The sequence below is a fragment of the Typopeltis vanoorti genome, chromosome 13 (genome assembly GCF_054136105.1).
Source record: "Typopeltis vanoorti isolate ZY-2024b chromosome 13, IOZ_Tvanoo_1.0, whole genome shotgun sequence".
NCBI lineage: Eukaryota > Metazoa > Arthropoda > Arachnida > Uropygi > Thelyphonidae > Typopeltis > Typopeltis vanoorti.
Genome location: NC_143561.1, coordinates 69,627,127 through 69,640,145, shown reverse-complemented (window position 1 = coordinate 69,640,145; position 13,019 = coordinate 69,627,127). Strand labels below are relative to the sequence as shown.

The following is a 13,019-nucleotide window of genomic DNA, read 5'->3' as shown; positions in this document are numbered from 1 at the left end:
ATTGTTACCCTGGAAGTCCTAAAAAGGACTTTTTTCTTCTCCCCATCCACGTAACTATAGTTCTTAAAAGAACTGGGCGATGGACTGAGTCCTTGACTCTTTATCCCGTCATCTGAATGAAGAAAATCTGTGTGGATGGAGTGTTATTGAGCTAAAAAGCTCTAGTCATGGCTAGGTAACAGCAATAACCGAGCCTCAGTTAAAACTTCATTGGCTACAGAATTGCCATTTGTTACCCTGGAAGTCCTAAAAAGGCACGTAACTATAATCACGAACCCTTATCTGATGTAGTCAATCGTTCAATGCAGACGAAAGGTGTGCAATGAAGACCGCTGAAAGTTTGCTTATAAAGGGAAGGAGATTAGTTATGTCACTGGTATACTGACATAATTTAGACTATAAAACGAATGCTATTTAAAAAATACATTCGGGAGACTATTTACCTATTTATCCGTTATATAAATTAACATGTTATAAAGTCTCTTAGTATATCTACAAAAGACGGATCAACTTTGGAAAGATCGTTTAAAAAAGTACAATAATATTTATTAAATATTTTGGGGGAAATCGAAGCGACTCTTTTTATCATCACAGGAAAAGCAGTTGAGAAATATGCTATGTGATGAACTAAGAAAAAATAAACAAATAAAAAAAATAAAATAAAGAACTTTTATATTCAAGGTTAGGAAGAAACTTAAAACCAAAAAAGACAAAATGGCGGAAGAAAAAGCTGGAGGAAATCAAGTAAAATATAAATGGTGTTGCTGAAACACACACACACTATGTGCTTCAAAATTCCTTTTAGTCTAATTTTATCTAAATTTATACTTTAGACCAATCGTATGAATACAAAGAATTAGACACTTTCTACCAGGATCTTATAGACAAAATAAACATAAAAAGGACATCCTACTTGTGAAGGAACCCACCAAGATTGGAAGATTCACATCAGATATGAAAAACGTGACGAGTCAAGTCTCCAATGTTTATCCATTTCTGCTGGATAAACATTCAGCTCTATTTCAGCTAGCAACATGATCGTACCGTACATATGATAAAAATACGTAAAATAAATTCTCTAACTTCTTTTATATCTCAAAGGAATTAGATAGTTATTTTGTTAGTAATTTTTTTTATTTTATTTAAAGCTACTGAAAAGTATGAAAAAGATGGGAATATTTTTTTTTTTATTGTGTAGGAACTTAAAAAATAAATAAACGCGTTGCACCGCATATACTGTCCCTCTATCTATGTTTAGAAATTTAATTCTATCTAACTCGATCTTATGTCATTGAATATTTCATATTTCTTGTGTTCTGTAGCCAGGAATGACTAAACTATCATCAGAATACTCGACAATGGTCTCGATAGCTCAAAAGGCCGTAGCCAATCATGGAAACCGTTGCAAAGTTGTTTTTATATTACGTCACTACAAAAATAAATAAATAAAATAAAATAAAATACGAATATTAAATAAATGAGATTAAAAAGAATCTCGCTATATTTTTCGTTACTCTTTTGGTCATCTGTCCAATAACATTTGGTTCACAGGTTAGTATTTTTGTTTTTTTTGGTAACTATTGCTGGATTGCTGGTTTAATGTTTGTTTTATTTACTTTGGTTAAAAATGTCTAAATCTTCGTATATATTCCATATTATATTCGAGATAGGGGACATCATTGTCTAAGACCTCCTGTTACTTCATTGTAATCATATTTCTTTGTATTAAAGTTGTCAATACATTTTGGATGTTTCTTTGATTTACTATTTAGTATATTTGATATATAATACAAAATAAAATCATATAATAATTTTAAAACTTTAAAGGAATTTCAATGCAAAATTTCTCAAAATTTGAAATATACAAATGTTTCAATAATACACCATTATTTTATTAATATATGATTTCTATGGTAGAGCTGTATTTACTAACGGAATTTATGTATAACGGAATTTATATATATATATATAACGGAATTTATATATATATATATATATATATAAATATATATATATATAAATATATATATATATATATATATATATATATATATAAATATATATATATATATATATATATATACATATAGATATACATAGATATATATATATATATATATATAAATATATATATATATATATATATATATATATATATAAATATATATATATATATATATATACATATAGATATACATAGATATATATATATATATATATATAGATATATATATATATATATATATATACAGGGTGTTCGGGATAAATTTGACATATTTATAATTAATTATATTTTTCCGTAAGTTACATGTATTAACACACACTTCTCTTCATTTAAAAGTTTGGACCCTTCTTCATTCATATACAAGATGTCAGAAAGGATGGATAGCTGGAACCCACCTGAATCATGGAAGAGAATAACTTGTATCATGATGATTCGTGCCCGCCATCAAAATAAGGATATTACGACTGCTGCCCAATGCTCCCTGAATACAGTAAAAACAATCAGGCATGAACTAGAGACTTGCAATGGTGACTACGAGGATGTAGCAAGAAGAAAGATCCCTAGCAGACGATCTGATTGCGTTCGTACAGCAGAATTCCTCGCAAATCTGCAGGAACAGGTGTTGAAGAACCCTGGCATTGGAATTCGGGCTTTGTTCGTGGAGTTGCTAACTGTAGTCAAGCCCTGGATAACAAGGGTAGCCAATGGTAGGCCGTATGTATGGCAGCAGGATTCGGCCCCTTGCCACACCTCTGGGAAAAGTCAAAAATGGTTGTCTGAAAATTTCTACGACTTCACCAGTCCAAATGTTTGGCCTCCAAACTCCCCAGACCTTAACCCCATGGATTATTTTGTGTGGGGCGCAGTTGAAAAAGACACCAATCGCACTTCCAGTAATACAAAAGCCCAGTTAATGGATAAAATTAAAACAGTTTTTGCGGCCCTTCCCAGGGAGACTGTAGCATCAGCTTGTTCGAGGTTCCGAAGCAGAATTGAAGCTGTGATCGATGCTAATGGTGGTTATTTTGAGTAAATCTTGTTGATAGTATTGTAATTAACTCTGCCTGTAATGTTTTTTTGTCAATTCATTAAATTTAATAGATACAAAGAAGATTTTCTTTTTCCTTACGAAACTGTCAAATTTATCCCGAACACCCTGTATATATATATATATATAGAATTTATATATATATATATATATATATATATATATATATATATATATATATATATATATATATATATATATATATATATAGGTGCTTGCGATCCCAGCGCTCACATTCGCCGAAATAGTCTTTCTACAGTTTCCTCCCCCAGTAACCAAAAACAAGAAACACCTGATTTTCCTAATAAATGTGATTAAGCACCACATTTGGAAAATCAGGAAAAAACACCTTCTTAACGAGGGGGATCGCATCTATCTCCGTGTTAAGAACTGTCTCTCAGCTTACCTCCGCCGCTTCCTGGATCAGGAGAGGTACTTGCAGGGTGAAGAGTGGTTCCTGAGGAGATGGTGCGATCCACCAACCATCTGCCAGATCATACAGGGGGGAATCCGGTTGTGTCTGCACCTATAACACCTTCAAGTTGTAGGTGTTGACGCTATCTCGATCTTCCTTCCTGATCAGCGTTTACCCCACAGATATGTCTAGTCCTTTCGCAGTTAAAAGTTTTTCTGTCCCCAGGTTGGGGTTGACCTGAACAAACCCGGACTGCGAAGGCCAACATCGAGGTGGTCCCAAGCCCTTTTCAGGGCGGGGTCTTCCGGGCCAGGTCATCTCCCTTCTTTTCCTGGTTATACTGTTCTGGGTTTGCTCGTAAAACTCATTCCTCTATAGAATCGTCTTCCACATAGTCTTTAGATTTATTTACACTTGTTAAATTTGCTTAGTCTCTCCTTTTTTTTTTTTTTTTCCTTTTCAGGATTTTTCCTTTTTAAAAGCGAAAAATCAACGACCGTTTTAGAAGCACCCCTGGGGGGTCAACAGCTAAAACAGGTCAGCTGAGGCCTCTTTCATCTACTCTACTACTATGCACTCTATCTTTATTTCCTCTCCTACTATCTGCTGACTCTCAGCCTATCTTACTCCACAGGCCAATGATGAGATACGTTGAACTCACAAATTATTATTATTATTATTATTATATATATAATTGAGACTGAGATTATCATTCAATCCATCCAATACTTTAATTCCGACTGCTAGCTCAACTTCTTTAAATTTGTTTCTCGGCCTTTTGGCTTAGATCAAGTGTGTAGATAGTTCGCATTTTTTCGTGAAACAAACTGTGCATCTGTTCATAACCGTTGATATCGGTACGAGTCCCATCGGGCCTCACGATATATTTAACGGAGATTTACAGATCTTCCTAAACCCCGGACCGGGACAATAACAAACACTTGGGGGTGGGAATAGCTAGGCCCCCCTCGCCAGCTATGGCCAATGTTTTGCCGCGCACGCGGACTCTCGGCATCGAGACTGACGCTGATCTGAGACCCAGACTTTTGGCTAAAGCCCTGATTGACTGCGTCGGTGCGGACCAGATATTTGGATTCACTCCTTTCGGTAATGGCAGATACCAGGTTGTAGTTAGGAGCGCAGAGACTAGGGACAAGTTGCTCAAAGGCTTTCGATGTAACGGAAAGGAAATTTTTCCGTTCATGGTGGGGAGCATTATCAAACTGCTCAAAATCCCCAGATTCCCCTTGGAATATATACAATGTGATGAAAAAATAATCCACGAAGTGTTTGGGAAATGGGGTGTTGTTCGAAACATACAAATCTTAAACGATGCAGACAACCCCCAATGGAAGTCGGGGGAAGTAAACATCTCGCTCGAGATGAAAACAGCGGTTCCAAACTTCGTCAACATCGGATCCGCTAGGGTAATGGTAAACTACCCTGGCGTTAAGAAGCAATGCTTCCGATGTGGATCCTTCGACCATCTAGGAGCGAACTGCCCAAAACTGACATGCAAAAACTGCCTAACGACAAGTCACTCACTGGACAAATGTCTCATGGCTTGCCTCAAATGCGGGTCCAAAGACCACAAAGTTAACACCTGCCCATCAAGAACACATGCAGAAAGGATGGGAGGTGCTATTATACCAGTCACAGTCTCCTCAGTAGAGAAGCCTACAGCTACTACAGAACAAGAGTCGGAAAACACGGATTTTCCAACTATAAACGAGGCATACGGCAAAATAACGACTATAGAAGAAAAGGCAGCCGCCACAGAAACCATAGCCTGCACACCCAAGAAAGAGAAGAAGCGAGAAACAGCCAATAAACAAGCTGTGTCATATGATGAAATCACTGCAGAAGGAAAAGTAAATAAAACAGAAAACATGGAGGCAAGCAGCGCCCCCTTCAAAAGACCTCTGAGTCCAGAGGAAAAAGAGATGAAAAAAATAAAACCAGCAGAAACAGAAGAATTGGAGACTCCTCATGCAAAAGCAGGGGAGACTCTAAAGCATCTGGTTAAAGGTATCCCTTGGGTGACAAAAAAATTTCAAGACGCAATAATGAGAATAGGGGAACCTGAGCTCCTCCTCACTGGGAAATATGGTCCAAACGTAGTTAGTGCAAAATGGGGTGACTTATTTGTTGAAGACATCAGCCAAATCACCCCTGAGCAAGTACAGGTAGCCATGGACATAGACGAGGAGGCGGCATCAGCGTTCTTCATAGCTCTCTCCAAATTAGACATGGCCAAGGGAAGTGAGGTGGCTAAAAGAATAATGACTGCCCACAAAAAGCGACAGTCACAATAACCATCCCATGGTTTCCTGTCCACAGCAATAGCTCTCTAGTTCCAACATGTGGGGGAGGGCCTGAGAACCTGAGCAGCGAAGGCCTACAGCGAGGCGGTGCAGCTTCTTGAGAGCTGCATCACTTAGGCCAGACCCTTTTCCCCCCACCTTTTTTTTGGTTTTCCAGTTCTTTCTATAGTTTTATTTTCTCTGTACTTTTTGTTTTTGTTCCATGTTTCCTTTTTAGGATTTTTCCTTTTTCTTCTAAAGTGAAAAATCAACGACCGTTTTAGAATCGCCCCTGGGGGGAAAACAGCTAAAACAGGTCAACTGAGGCCTCTTTTACCTACCCTACTACTACTATGCACTCTATCTTTATTTCCTCTCCCACTATCTGCTGACTCTCAGTCTATCTTACTCTACAGGCCGATGATGAAGTTTGTTGAACTCACAAATTATATATATATATATATATTTTTTATTGGTAGATTTTGCGAACTGTAAAAATACAAATATCTGTAGAAATACATATATTGGTCGATTGTTAACGGAGTTAGTGATCTAGATTTTTTTCTGCTAACGGAAAGCTAAAGTAACTGATTTCTTGTGAGGGATCATATCTTCGTGTTATTAAGTTCTTTAAATGCTTGTTTCATAATGCTGATTTCAGCTCCACTGAATACTTTTGACGAATCTATTTCTTGAATAAAACTGAATGTAGGGTCTTCCCTTAGCATCTTAATAGGTTTGGTCCTATGATTTATACGTACACATCTATTGTTCTATGGTAGAGCTGTATTTACTAACGGAATTTATATATATATATATAACTTCATCACAATTTTTTTTCAAAAAAAAAAAAAAAATGAAGACAAATTATTATTTAATGCGAGAAATGGAACTGCGTGTGACCAACAATAGGGCCGAGATTTTAGCTACTGGTTCTTTGTAACTGGCTTTAATAAAAATTAATAAACACAAAAAGAAAGTAATTAAAGTAGATATAACACAGTATACTTTTAATGATAAGTATTATATACACTTTTGTGCCTGTATATACACACACACACACACACACACACACATTATATATATATATATATATATATATATATATATATATATATATATATATATATATATATATATATATATATATATATACCAGCTATCTCTGATTGTCTAACGGTGGACATTAACTTCCCCTGAATCTCCAAAAGTAAGATTGAGCTAAAAACAGCCTCCGTTATTCCCTAAAAGGCATTATAGAGATTATTGTTGGAAGAACATGGACCTTCCCCCTCCCTCCTTCAGCTAAGAATTATATAAATATTGAAATTTTCTGGAGATTTCATTGGGAACTTTTCGAAATTTGAGAGGTGTGGTTAGTGTACTTATATACTGTATATCCAAAAATAGAAGAATTTACACACCCACCCACCCACCCACACACACGCACACACACATACATGCATTAAATAAACCGACTAAATGAACTATCTGATTGACAGAGTGCACAGCTTTTCGGTTTGCCAACAAACAAACTGGGTTTGAATGTCACTCACTGATGCATGAAATGTCGTAAAACTCTTTACTAGGTAGATGGTTTTCGTGGGTTTCCACCCCCGTTGAAACAACCACCTTGCTTAGTGGAGGTATGAATTACCATGTTTGGTCTTACTCCATTTACCTACGAAATTTAGAATAGAGTTTGCAAACGTGAGATTTACATTTAAAAAAATAAAAATAAATTAAAATATTTAAATGGAAAAAAAGTTGCAATTTACAGATTTTTCGAATTTGTTGGATTAGATAGTTACTTCAGGTTACAGAATACCTGCTAAGCCAGGGAATTGTTCCTAAAGATCCCATAACAATTTTATTCCTGTGGAATTATAATAAATACGATTGTAAGATGTTTGCTTTCTCTGCAGACGGATTTACAGGTTGCATTTTTTAAATTGATTTTGACCACTTGTTTTACCTACGTCATCTAAAAAAATGATATTAAAAGCGAAAAAACATCTGAGATGTAAACACAAAAAAAAAACAAGGATTTTGAGGGGTAGCAGTAAGGCTGAAATTTATAGGCCGTTGCTTGGCCAAAATTGTTTTTAGTTATGAATAATATCAATTTTCTTCTTAAATTCAGAAGTGGAATAACACAATAATAACAGCAACAAAAATATCGCTAAGTTAAAAAAATGATGGCAACCATGTGATGTAATATTTTAATCGATGTTTGGCTTAGGCAAGTAAATTTTTACCTTTTGAACCTTAGTTTCAGAAAAATCTACCAAAAACTCGCCATTACAGACCCCAATCTGATTGTTAGGGTTTAGGATCACAAAATGGCGACAGTTTCCTGCTGTACTTTACTTCCGACGCTTCTAAAGTCATTAATAGCCATTGGCTCAGCTTTAACCAAGAATTTTTCCAAAGGCTAGTTAAATCTGGAAGAGCTCGCTACTTTCTTTGAGGAATAGAGACGTTAGAGAATTTATCGTATGTACGGTATAATCACGTTGCTAGTTGACAGTCCAAAGTATAGCCATTTTTGTCGGGACGAGAAAGTTGAAATTTTCAAAATTTCCTAAAATCTGTTTTTTAATTTTTAAGTTGCTCAAAAATATATCGGTATGAGATAGATATTTGTGGACTTATCATGTTTGGTCTTACTCCATTTACTGATGGCCTAAAAAAAAAATAAAATAAAATAAAAAAATAAAATAAATTGGGAAAAGTTACAGTTTTTCACGCTAGGTGGCGGGATCATCGCTATTTTCCCGCAAAATGTTGTTAACTTCGTTGTATTTGTACATTTAAATTTTCGGAAAAAATTTAAAAGTGTCTTTCAGAGCTTTCAAAAGTCGTTGTGAAAAGCCCACCCATCATATTCCAATTTAAACATTCCAAGGACCACATTCGTGAATTTTGAAAGCGTTTAAAGACACTTTTAAAATTTTTCTTTGAATGCCATGCACACACACACACACACACACCATACTCTTGGTAATCTGTTCAACAATCTATTAACATGTTAAATGAGGTAAATTTTTTAATTTATGTTTTAATCTGTTTCTTAGATTTAGTATTTCTAATTTTTTTCATATATAACATAAAATCAAATCATATAATAACATTAATTTCTTAAAATAATTTAATTATTTTTTCTAATTATAAAGTGAATAAAACATTTTATTAATACACCTTTCTTATTAATATATGACTTTTGTAGTATTGCTGCGTTTCAACAAAGTTTTAAGTTAATTAGCATTGTTAGTTCTTTCGCTTTCTGTGTACTTTTGTAAAAAAGGTTGGAATGGTGGTCCAACGACCTTTTTGATAATTGATATGACTGAAAGAAGCTTAATTTTTGTGAGAGATCAATGATCAAATTAGAGTTCAAGTTCTAAATAAAATGTTTAAATAGAAAAGCATGATTTACATAAAAATCTTCCGAATATGTCAGATATTGGTACATCAGAGATTATTTTGAAGCCGATTGTGAGAGAGTGACTGCTTATGGGTGCACTAGTGTTTCTTCTAAAAATACATTTTAAAAGAGAAATACTGCTTGTTAAATGTTAGTAAAAATTGTTATGATTAGTGAATAATGATGGATTTCCAAACAAAAAAGAAATATATATATATTCACTTCAGACGAACTTAAAGGAGTAAGTAATTTAAAAAAGAAAAAAAAAGTGAAAGTTGGGTACATTATGTAGAGAGTGTCTCTGAGTCTTATTATCGTATACAAATGAGTGACGCTATCAGCAATATACCCAAATGATCCAGCATAAAGGCAGGCTTTTTTTACGGTGATTTTTCATCTCATGTCTGTAGTGAGAACAAGACATTTTATGATAGAAAAATTCTTGAAAATGGGCTTCAAGAAGACATTATTTAAACGATGAATTCAAATGGAGAGTCAATGTAAGACTAGAGTCTTGCCAATGTTAGGCGAATGGCCAGATGGTTGCATGTGAGTTGGTGCGTTGCTCACAGACTGCGGAACTAATTCCAACAGCATCCTGGAGATACAATGAAGGAAGCCCAAGGCCACAAGCGTAGTTGGTGACTCATATCTCCAATTATTTACTCAGCGAAACAAGATTGCTACCTCGAATTGGCTACGATCTGACTTCCGTAAAGAAGAACTGTTTTTATTGTGAGAAAAGAAAGCTTCATGAGAGTGGTCTGTATATGACAGGCGACAGGTAGTCTGCTTTTCCCATGACCCTGTGATCTGTTCTGTCCTGTGACGTGTGCCAGGATCCATGTACAACTGGACCCAAGACCAATGAGGATCAACATTGTTTACAGACGAGTTCCAATTTGCTGTTCAAAGCGACACCAGGCGTGCTCTGATCTGAAGAGAACCAGGGACACGTTTTCATCCCTCTAATATCCTCGAAAGGGAGGTGTGATGATTTGGGGAGGCATCTCGTTGAGTGGGTGGACGCACCGACCCATATATGCTTCCTAATGGAACCAAGAAAGCTGCAAATTATAGAGACCAGGTCGTAGACTCCTACGTTTGCGTATGCAGGTGCAACAATGGAGTAGTTTAGCTGCAAGACGCTAATGCTCGTGGACCAGGATCTTCAAAAAGAAACTATTATACATATAGACTGGCCATCCAGGTGTCTCCTGGCCTTAATTCCTTAGGACAGGAACAATCAACTTGATTGTTGATAGGTTGATTGTTCAATGACTTGAACAATCAACCTATAGAGGTGTCAATGAGGAGAAGAAGAAAAAACAATTAAAAGTTAGCAGGCGCCCTCTGTTGAGTAAAATGGCAAATGGGTGATATTCAACTTACAACTGGAGTTACAGCAGGTCGTATTTTAGCCTTAATAATTGTTGTAATAAGAGAAGTTGGTACAATATTTGTATATCTGGCTATTTCGTTAACTTTAATTAAACGAACTTAAGTTTTTCCAAAGAAACATGAATAATAAAATAAATCGCTTTAAATATTATCAGTTTTTGAAGGTGAAAATGATGTCAATTGTAATGGTAATGGATTCATTCTCTAATATTCTCAACTGGAAGTATAGGAAGGATCTCTACTTTAGATTACTTTTTATAGTTGGTAAATTTTGAATTAATAAAAATAACCATAGTTGTAGAAGCGTATAGGTAGTTTTTTTTTTCATTTCTTTTCAGTCATAATAAAATACGCTTGCATCATTTATTTCTAAAAATGCTAATAAATTCTCCCTGTAAAATACTCTGATGGAATTGAAAACTACATTAACTGAAGAGATATTTAATTCATTTTAATTATAGCAGAATGTAGAAATATGCAGCAGATACTTACTGTGTATTTAAACATAATTTCTTTGATGAAGCCATATCTACAAGATAAACAAGCCTAATTAGTTCGATTTGCTTAAAGGTAGGTAAAAATATAGAAAATGAAACACAGCAAACAATAAACAAACACGGGGCACCATCCTTTTACTTCACTTATGTTATTTTTTTCCTCTTTATTATTTTTTATTCTCTTTTTTTTTTTTTTTAATTTTAGGAAATTCACAAATGTTAACTTCAAGTACTTTATTATTCAAGCCTTTCATGCTAGACTTATCGTAGAAGGTCCGTTTTATATACCATAAGATGTATCACATCATTGAATTCATTACGAGGTTACTGGATGGGAAGAATATCGACTGTGCCTGGTGAAGCGTTTAAAAAAATACTTAAATGCTAATATCAGAATGGGTCCCTAGAGTTCGAAGAATAAATAGGGTAGGAGTTCAAATGGTCGTGTAATGTTATTATGCAAGCGATTTGTAAGAAAAGGATGATGTAGAAGGAATAGCGTGTGCATAAGGATGATGATATCCGTTATAAAAATTATAATCAACAAGCTAGAATAGTCCCAATTGGTGTACGGAAAGTTAAGTCTGAGTATGAAAATAAACCTGTTGCACAAACTGAATAAGAATTCTGCAATAGGAACTGATGGGATGGAGGCATGGACACCAAAAGAGAGTTCAGCTGAACTGGCTATTCCCCTTGACCATGCTATATAATTGGAGTCTCAGAAGAGAGAAGATTCCACAGGAGTGCAAAGAATGTATGGTAATCCTACTGCACAAGGGGTGGCGCAAAGACTGATGTATCCAGTTATTGACCAATCAGTATCTCAGGAGTGGTGGTGAAGATTTTGGAAAAGTTGGTCAGGGCTCGCATTCAGAAATGGGTTGATTGACAGTGAATATCTAATTTGCAATGAGCAACATGGGTTTATTAAGGGAAGGTCATGTTTTAGCAACTTGTTAACATTCTATAGCAATGTTACCATTGAACTAGGCAAAGGGGGAATGGATACACTTGATGCTTTTGGATTTTGCTAAGGCTTTGAGAAAATACACCATGGACGACTGCATAAATCGGAGAATGAGTTTGGATTATACAATATTAGCGTGTATAAGAGGATGGCTGACTGACAGATATCCAAAAAGTGGTATACAGGGGATGTGAGTCTGCAAGATTTATGGTAACAAGTGGTGTACCACAAGGATCAGTGTTTGGTCCGCTGTTATTTAATCTGTACATTAATGATATTGGAAAGGATTTGAGAAAGATGGTAGGGAGTCCTCCTGGTGAGGGATTAAGTATATATTTTTTATGACTAGATCCGTCCGTGTTCACGGACCGGTTTGCCTGTTCTTTCATCGAAAGAGACCTGGTAAAGGTCGTACATCACTGATGGGAATCGAACCCAGGTCTTTCCGAGCTATGGAGGCACTTGTAGTACTATTACAATGTCCTGTATGTCCCTTGAACATACATATCGGGAAAACTTGATAATTATGACAATAGTACTTTGTTTTATGAATAAATAAAAGTTGATAGATATAGTTTTAAAATAGTTTGCAAGGTGGTTTCATTTTCTATGAAAACACTTTTTGAATACAAAACTCATACATATTTATAGTTGGCTGGAAAGTGATGTTATTATCATTATTATTTACTAATGTGATTCTTATGTGATCTTATATGATAAGTAAATAAATAAAAAATCCGGTCATTTATTTATTTTTGTATAATTTGGCTGGAAGTTTTTTTTTTTTAAATAAGACTTTTAATTTCAAAAATTAATGAATTCAGTTTAAGAAACGGAAACATTTACTACTAATTTTATATCTACTAGTAATATATATATTGCTTATATCCAACATTATTTCATACAGTAACATATCCTTCATGAAGGTTATTTCTTGATCATAAATTAGTAAA

General features: G+C 34.9%; 1 protein-coding gene across 1 annotated transcript in view; it reads right to left on the bottom strand.

The window, feature by feature from the left end:
- Window positions 1-13,019, bottom strand: part of LOC150100269 (serine/threonine-protein phosphatase with EF-hands pef-1-like) — a 221,740-nt gene that overhangs the window by 43,670 nt on the left and 165,051 nt on the right. Inside the window, exon 8 of the mRNA XM_090402569.1 lies at window positions 11,092-11,128. Coding sequence (XP_090258695.1) covers window positions 11,092-11,128 — 37 coding nt within the window. The remainder of the gene's footprint in view (window positions 1-11,091; window positions 11,129-13,019) is intronic.